This window comes from Morone saxatilis, unplaced genomic scaffold (genome assembly GCF_004916995.1).
Source record: "Morone saxatilis isolate NCDOM2014 unplaced genomic scaffold, NCSU_SB_2.0 Contig10, whole genome shotgun sequence".
Taxonomy (NCBI): Eukaryota; Metazoa; Chordata; class Actinopteri; family Moronidae; genus Morone; species Morone saxatilis.
This window is the reverse complement of record NW_023339652.1, coordinates 5,754,284-5,763,376: the sequence shown is the minus strand read 5'-3', so window position 1 is coordinate 5,763,376 and position 9,093 is coordinate 5,754,284. Positions and strand designations below refer to the sequence as shown.

The window sequence follows — 9,093 nt, the reverse complement described above, 5'->3', positions numbered from 1 at the left end:
ACTAATGAAACATATCTATGAATATTATATTCCATTTCTGCCAACAGATCCTCCTAAATGTTACACATTGGACCTTTAAAAATGCCCTAGACTGTGTAAAAATGTACAAAGTTAAAGTTTTTCTTGATATTGGAGATTTTTTTGTATTAACAGGACAGCAAATATTTTGAGCAATAGCTTGAATAATGGCTATAATGGCACTTTTAGTTGCATCAAATACATCTGAATGCTATTTACAGCCTGTTATCTATCTATTATTATAATTGTCTAACATGTCTGATGTGTAAAACATCTAACTTTTATCTTACATCTAGTATCGTGTGTTCTCATCTCTGTAGTTTGTACACATCAAACATCTGACTCTTACCTTTTAGCGTTTCCAAGAGGTTCTTGGCCACATACCAACAGATGGCCTCGAAGTACGGAAACTTGAAGAGGTCTGGGGTTTTCAGACGACGCTCCATTTCATAACACCTACAAACCAACAGATGCGGTAACAAACGAGAGCAAATGAGTCTCTAGATTCGATTAAAACAGACACAATGAAGCCAGTCTCGTATGTTGTGAGCTCTTTACCTGAGCTGCATGCCAATATTGAGGTTGTGAAGGAAGTTCCCTCCAAATGCCATGCAATCCTGAGAGGTGAGAACAGCATGGATCCAGCCTGTAGGGGGCGCCACAGCACAAGTTTACACAACTTGCACACAGACTAACTTGCAACAGTAACACACTTAAACAGAGGAGAGATAAACTGACACCTTAACACTAGGCACTACAAGTTAGATATTTACAGCACTTAAATGTCTCACGTAAACAAAAGAGATCCACATGTGAACATATCAAAACAAACTTCTTATCTTCCCACAGTCAGACATTAGAAAGATAAGGTTGTCTAGTACAATGATGCACTTCTCCTCAGATAAACAGTGCTTTTTATACAACATAAAGTGAGAGAAAGCAGACTCTGGGGGGGGTTGGTGTAAGTCTGATAGACAGGCCTGATAATGCACTGGTTGACTGACCTACTGTGCTCTCTGACCCCTACTTAATTCCCACCTCTCCACACCCTCTCTGCCAAAAGCACTCTTTTACAATGCTGCTTCAGCCTGCTGAGAAAGCATTGCTAGAAGGCCGACTGAGGACGTCCAGCAGTTGACGGTCTGAACTGAGCTTTGTCTGTCTGGGTGTATGGGGAGAGCAAAGGAACTCTATCGGCTTAAAAAAAGTCTATTGAGAGACTGATGGATGGGTAATTGTCTGACTGTGACATGAGGTTCACTTCAGTTAAAGAAAGCATGTCATATTCAGTTAGTGACATGAAACGCAAACATCTTTTTACCCTTTTCACGCAACTTCAAATTAACGACTACAGCACTGCTGGTTAAAATAATGTGAGATTGCAAAGTCGCGTGCAGAGGAAAGCTGTGATCTACAGCATCATTGCTACTTTCATCATATTACATAACAGCACTGTTTTTCTTCATTTTTCCACTGTAATCACAATCATTAAGAACTGTTTGGGTTGTTGCTCAGGAAGAATTTCCCTCTCTGTTATTTTCCCTTGGCAATGACAGAGGACCTTCAGGAGGCCTGTATTTTCCTGGCAGAAGCCATTGGGAAGCATGATTATTTTAACTTTTGAATGCATGTGAAAAGACAAACGAAGCCAGACAACAGGTCAGCTGGGTGGGTGCAGAATCGTCAGTCAGTGAGGCACCAACATTAGTGACACTGATGGCTGTATGTCCGATATGTACTGTGCTTGAAAACCACAAAGTAGGTGCTCATCCAGGACTCTAAGGGGGCTTTCGCACCTAACCAGGTTGGTTCAGATCAATTGGGGTGTGTTTTCCCATGCGTTGTTTTTTTTGGTGGTATGTCAGCTGTCGGTCAAACCAAGACCGACTATAAAGGAAGGTGTCAGTCTGTCTCTAAGCAGACTCTGGTGCTGTTTGTCCAGACCAACCACAGGATTTTGTGATACTGGATTTGTGATTTTAGCATTAATACATTTTTAATCTACTATTAAAAAGGAACAGTGTGTAGGGTTTAGTGGCATTTAGCCGCTAGGTGTAATGGGTTGGAGATTACAACTCCATCGTCTCACCCACCTGTTCGAGATGTGCTACAGTGGTCGCAAAACTCTAAAACTAAAATGCAAAAAGCCCAATCTAGAGCCAGTGTTTGGTTTGTCCCTTCTACTGTGGAAACATGACGGTTTAACATCGCTTCCATGGAAGAGGAAAATACACAAAAACACAACAATTCTTATTTTCAGGTGATTATACACTAATGAAAACACACCTATGAATATTATATTCACTTTCTGCCAATCGATCCTTCTAAATGTTACACACTGGACCTTCAAATCCTGATTGAAAACTGTTCACGAAGCAATCTAATAAGTAGGGCTGCACAATTAATTAAAACAGTGTGCATATCCACACTTGAGTGCAGAGATTTCTCCTGAGAGAAAGCTGTTGCAGTGTGTTGTGCTTGTATCCTACTCTGTGTACTTTGGCAGTTACTGAAGTCCTTTAAAAAGTGTGTAACATCCCACAGTAATGCCCCCCTAATTCAATCTAGACAACTCACTAATGAACTATAATTACACCCAATAACAAACCTCCCATTCTTAAATAAAATCAATAAAAAAAAGGCCTGTTTTTCCAATAACTGTAACCACACCACAGCACTTAAACTGCTCTTGTTAAGGACATCCACTTAATTTTAGTCTTGGCATTATTAGATTTCAGTGCTGCATTCAAAACAGTCAACCACAAAATATTACTAGACAGACAATAAGATGGTATACACTGGTTAAAGTGCTTTATGAAGGACAGGGACTACTTTTTGTCAAATGGTAATAACACATCAGACTAAATGACTTCATGTTTACAGCTCTTACAGGTTAGTTTGTAAAAAGCCAGTGTGGACATGAACCAAACTAGAGGTGTGAAAGCTCCCTGAATATCAGCACTAGAGGTCCTTTGGCTGTGACGATTAACAGAAATGTCTCACACGCACAGACACAACCACAGACCTGTAGGGACGAGCAGGGTGGTTCCTTGGGGCACAACACACTTGTAGCACTTGTCCACTTTGTCCCCAAAGAACACTTCACTCTGATTGGGCGAGGAGCTCCATGCCTCATATAGTGCAAGGTTGGCGGAAGTGGGCTTGATCAAGTAGAAGATCTTCTCACCCTGCAAAACAGACGAAGAGAAGTATGAGTCAACAGTCGCCACGCTGATGATGCGTTTGAGTAGGGCAGCTGTGGTGATGCTGCTGTTACAAAAACACACACACACACACACACACACACACACACACACACATCCAAATCAAGGTCAGCTTTATGAAAGAGGGAGGGTGAGATCATCAAAACGGGCACAGCAGTGCTGCCCCCGGAGCTGCTTGATGAATAGATGTGATGTGAGAAGCAGGGTGACCTTTCAGCAAGTGGTAGCCAATCAGCCATGACTGCCTGCCCTAAATACCTCAGCATATACAAACACACAAAAAAAAAATCACCAGGCTTTACAAATGAAAGGGCAGCATGCTCTCAGATAAATCAACAAACGTGGTTAATTGGGTCTGGAATGTGTCATGGTCAATTGTTGCCTGATTTTCCAAAATATAATCAGCTCTTTTTCATGCACACACTCACCCAGAGAACATGGTACCAGACGGAGGTGCCCCCGAAGTCTATGTGGAAGTCTGTGTAGCTGTCCTTGACCCCCATAAGGCAGTACTTCTGGACAAAGGGCTTGGGGAAGAAGGAGTCGTCTGGCCAGTAGTTCTCTACCCAGGACATCTTCTGAGCCACGTCAGGAACCTCGACCAACTCTGACATCCTTAATGAGCGGTTGGAGCGAGGCAAGTGAAACAAAAAGGGAGGTTAGACTTTAATATACTCATTAAGATGACATAAGAGAGAGATGAGAGGTGAGATACTCATTAATACTGATAGCAAGGTTGGCTTAATGTTTTCAAAACCAAATGAAAACAGATCTGATAATCTGTCCAAGGCTGTTTGAGCAAGAGCTAACAATTGAGTCACCATCATTTGAGTAATCATTCAGCCTATGAACTATTAGGAAACTGTGAAATATGCCACAAAATGTGTCACAATTTCCTGAAAGTAAAACAAGGTGGAACCAAAACTGCTTCCAGAATTAATTGTTTTTCAAACTTGACGCTGATTCATCTTCTGTTGATAACACTAAACGTTTTATCTCTAAGCATACTCAAAACCCAAACATGTAACTGGAGTGTCAGCCAAGTTACTGATATGTAATGAGCATGAAGTCGTATGGTGGGCATTTCAGCTAGACTGATAAATTAACCAGGCAGATATAAGCTTATTGTAGATATATTATTGGTGTATAGGTTTAGAAACAGTGTACGAATTGATTTGTACAAAGACATTTACAACTGGCTGATATATTATTGTCGGACTTAAAAAAAGTTCCCAAACATCGACATCAGCCTATTGTATCGAGTATTGGTCAGGTTATAGTGGCCATACAAATGATCTAAAATGGGAAATTGTGTATTACTGACTAAAAGCAGCTAGAAATGAACTTTTTTTGTAACCAAGTTTGCATTCTAACTACTAGGACTGTTACAGAAATATTTGTTATACAGCCAGTACTGGTTTACATAAGCATTTCCAGAAGTGTGACATGACTGACTTACTGCTTGTGTCAATTAGGAATCTGTGCTTACTGAAGCTCTTTCTTTAACCAACATAGCGAACAGACTAGAGCGAAGCTTACTTGGTGTCAGAGAACTCCAGGCTGATGAGGTTGAGGACCTTGGGTCGAATCGGATTGGTGAAATACTTGATAAACTCGCTGAGCTTCATCTTGCTGTCCGCCTGCCGTGCCACATCTATCACATCAATGACTTTGTTGCCACCTACATGGGAGATAAGTACCGTTAAGTCCAGATAATATCAGATGGAGATTTTGTATATGAAGCATATCTTAAATTTTTTAATTGGCTGCCAAGTGGGCGTGGGGTTCACTGGGGTCAGTGGCCTGCTGGCATCTCCATGTGCTTTTAGAGAACAAGCCCTGAGGGAAACTGGCACCAATATGGCAGTGCGGGGAGGGGTTGTACAGCGGGCCAAGCAAGACAATCCGTCAATCTGTCCAGAACACCACTCCCTGAGGAGGGGAAGTGGGTGGAGGTGAGAGGGCCGCCGCATTTAACGCGTATGTGTGCGTGGGAGACCTCGAACGTAGAGATAAATACGTGTATAGATGCGAGAAAGAGTATGTGCAGAGGCTTCGTGTGGTGCGTGTACGCGTATGAGACAGACAGCAGATGCTTAAAAAGGAAAAGAGAAAAAAAAAAAAAGAAGTCAAAGCAGAGACTACACAGCTAACAGTTGGGGCGCTACAAATCACACTTGGGTGACACATGGGGCCGGAAGTAAGACCGAGGTGCAGTGTGTGCAGCAAGACAGCTGGTTGTTGTATTTTCCCCACACCCCTCCCACTCACCTTTTTTATTACCCCTTTGCGTGTTCTCCCTCTCTCCCCCTCACACACACACACACACACACAAACATGCACTCACATGCACTTGCACTCACAAACACCTCTGAAGGCCCAGCTGGCCAGCGTCTGATGACAGAGAACAGCTGGAGTAAAGGCAGTCAGTCACACAGTGAGAGACAAAGCTGCCTGGAAACCGCACAACGGCAATCTCAAAACACCAGCTTCACAAAACCTTTTATAATGTCAGCAATCCACAGCACCGAAGCAGCTCGAGAGGCACTTGGAGCTACTGGTTGTCTCTCCTATAATGTATTACAACACCCAGTAATGTTAAAGAGGTTGTTAATTAACCTAATTGCTGCAAATATGTCTTAGTCAACATGCTTGAACCAGAAACTCTCCTCTTTTTCTCCCTAATCATCAATTTATAAAGCAAGGTGATCCAAAATCATTTAGCATTAGCTTCTTCAAAAGGTAGTTTTGCGATCCCACAGATGTGTACTGTCTCCTGGAGTGATAAAGTACATTCACGGGGTCAAACCAACGTTTAAATGCAGTATTTCTACAGACCGAGCCACACCGCTCTGATCTGCTTCTTCTTCTTCACTGAACGTCTGTTCAGTCAGCCTCACTGAATGTGGAAATGTTGGATTTGGTTGCTTCTCTGAGGTCACATATGAGGCTCCTTATATCCTCTTTCAAATCCTATATTGTATCACATTACTGTAAGCTGTACGGTTTCTGTGGTATTATATTTTTTCACATTTCTATACACGCGCACTGGATTACTAAATAATCATGGAAGTGCGGTATTTCTCAAAAATATACGTCTATGTACCACTTTAAGCATTTAGGGTAGTGACAGAGATCCAGGACAGAAAATATAGGAAGAGAAAGGGGTGAGACATGCAACATAAAACCCCCAGCCATAACTGAACTGGTAATGTTATATGGTATGTGTTTTCACCAGCCTTTTATATATTTTTTGGGGATAACACTTGTTTTTAAACCCCAGTAAAGTCAATGCAATCCAAGTCTAGTCTCCTCATTAACTCCTCACGTATTGTTCCCGGTGCGCTGCATGTTCAAATACAGGCACCAGCATGACACAGTATCAGTATCCTACCAATCTTCAGTACAAGCTGTATTTATGGGACCTCCATCATTAGACTTCCACTGATCATTCATTGACGCTCCACCACTGGGCCCAATCAGTTGGCCACACAACCACTTAGAGCCCAGTGAGACTCAGAAGACATCAGCGTTCGCTCCTGTTGTCCCATTGTCTTCTAACTGTAAGAAATGCAATCCGACACTCAGTCCCCGGTCACAACACCTGTGCCTTGGCTTAATGCTCAATAGGGCATGGGAGAGAGAGAGATAAAGTGAGAGGGGGAGTCTGTAATCTGAACTTAATGATAAAAACACCGGTGGGCTTGGTAATGGGCTTGTAATAGGAGCCGGGAAGTGGCAGGCCGTTTCAATAAGGAAGCGTAGTGGTCACAGAGAGGGTAGTGAAAGCTTAGACGTCACTCATTTAGAACTCATTCAGCCATCGCCTGATGCCTGATAAGTGGGTTAAAACCCCATGAACCTGGAAACCTGTTCATATTGACACACAGATGGCGCCTGCTCAGCAATGGCCACTTAGCTGGCTGGTGTTGGGTGGTTTCATCAGCTTTTAAGCAGACGGAGGCTACTGTGTATTCCAATCACAGAGCCCACGTGCTTCCCAAAGGATAAACACTAATGCGTTATTGTAAATCCGATACAGCTGACAGCAACTGTTTTAACGCTGCAGAATAAAGCCAGTTCATTATTAAGTGTCCTTACCCACATACTGCTCCACATCTTTGACGGAGAAAGTAGGGGGTGGAAGTTTGAGTCCCAGGCCCTCCATCTCCGTGACCACTATGGGGTAGTGGAAGCCTTGTCTCTCCAGGTACCTGGGTGTCACCACCTCGCCCTTCATCCTCATCAGAATCTCCTCGCCACTGAAACAAGATCATATTGAGTTCAGTAAACTTGATCCATTGTTATAAATACAGCCTCAGAGTCAGGAGCCCTTAAATACTTTAAAAAAAGGATATTTAGTGATTCGACTGATTCAAAAAAAAGAGGATTTTTATGTCAGTATTCAAAGTTACAGCAGCTTCAGATCTAAGGTGGATTTATTTTTATTAATTTATTTATATAATATTTTCGCTGCAGGCTACACCATAGTTTCCAGTTGCCAATAGTGAAGACAACATTGAGCAAGCTGAAGAAAGGCTCAAGTGTCTGCTGGTTTTCAATAACACAAATCCATCAGTCTCCACGGCAAATGATCCACTCGCCACAAACATAACCTCTATCATAGTGACTCAAAGAATGAGAGAGCGTAAGCACAGGCTATTTCTCCAACCAAATATAGTAAAAATCCACCCACCTACAGTTACTGTGGGCAACATAATTAGATCATAATACAGCCTGATCATGTACCACACCCCCATGTAGTGTTGCAGTGGTGCTATCAGCGGGTTAACTATAATTCAACAACCTATGCTGTAGATATTTGTAACAGGACTCTCGTTAAAAGTGTAAAACGAGCTTTATGATGAACTCTTTATCTGGTTTAACAGATATAAACCAGGCTTGGGTTGAATGGTGAGGTAATTTATAAGTATGCGTTTGCATGTGTCCAAACTGATATCTACCTGGCGAAGGTCCTGCTCTGGAGCTCCTTGATAAATACTGGCGTGCCGGCTTGCACCGGCTTCGATCCATCGTCTGGCTCCGTGTAGTCGTGCCTGTGCCAGTTGTTCCGCTTTTTCACTGCAACAAAACAGAAACACCGGAGGTTCACAGGGTTGCTCCATTCTAATGTTATCATGTCCCTCTTGAAGCTTGTTCTCCCAACAAAGTGGTGAATTATGCACATAACCACCACTTTTTGTGAGGACATTAATTCCCTACTCAACCCCTGCGCTAAGAGATGGAGATCCAATCACAGTGGAGGGCTTACACCATTCAATTAGCCGGTCAATGTCTGCCCTCTGGGCTCCCCGAGGTTAACCCATCCCCCCCGTTAAAAAAATAAAAAAATCAGACTTGAGTAACACTGCAGAGAGTGACCCTTTTCCCCTGGGACCAGCCCAACATACAGAGACAGAGGTGGGAGGGGAAAAACTGAATGGAAAAGAGGGTTAGACATGTAAATGTAAGGCAAAAAAATCAGAGGACGGTGTTTGATGAATGAGATCCATGTTCGGACTGAGGGAGGGAGGGACAGAGAGACGCAAAAAACAAAAGGAAACATGGCACTAATGACTACTAGCAGCACTCACTCAGGGAGGGTCCTCGTACGACGTCACAGTTGGGACAGTGGTAAACGTCGATGTCCACAGCATGATGCTCTTCTACCTGCACACAGCTGTAGATGGACAGGAGATACAGTCAGAACAGGTTCACAATTCTTACAACAAGTTTACACGTAGATTCAGGACCTACATGCCTCTCTCTTGATTAATCATTTGGTTTATAAAATGTCATAAAAAAAGCAAGAAGCAAATTAAATCCTTTAAAAGGACACTTCACCCATTTG

General features: G+C 42.7%; 1 protein-coding gene across 1 annotated transcript in view; it reads right to left on the bottom strand.

Moving 5' to 3' along the window:
* The window catches only part of kdm7aa (lysine (K)-specific demethylase 7Aa), an 18,873-nt gene that overhangs the window by 5,468 nt on the left and 4,312 nt on the right, over window positions 1–9,093 (bottom strand). Inside the window, exons 2-9 of the mRNA XM_035680698.1 lie at window positions 8,837–8,922; window positions 8,207–8,324; window positions 7,344–7,504; window positions 4,782–4,923; window positions 3,671–3,857; window positions 3,044–3,206; window positions 577–664; window positions 348–474 (exon numbers count right to left, since the gene is read on the bottom strand). Coding sequence (XP_035536591.1) covers window positions 348–474; window positions 577–664; window positions 3,044–3,206; window positions 3,671–3,857; window positions 4,782–4,923; window positions 7,344–7,504; window positions 8,207–8,324; window positions 8,837–8,922 — 1,072 coding nt within the window. The remainder of the gene's footprint in view (window positions 1–347; window positions 475–576; window positions 665–3,043; window positions 3,207–3,670; window positions 3,858–4,781; window positions 4,924–7,343; window positions 7,505–8,206; window positions 8,325–8,836; window positions 8,923–9,093) is intronic.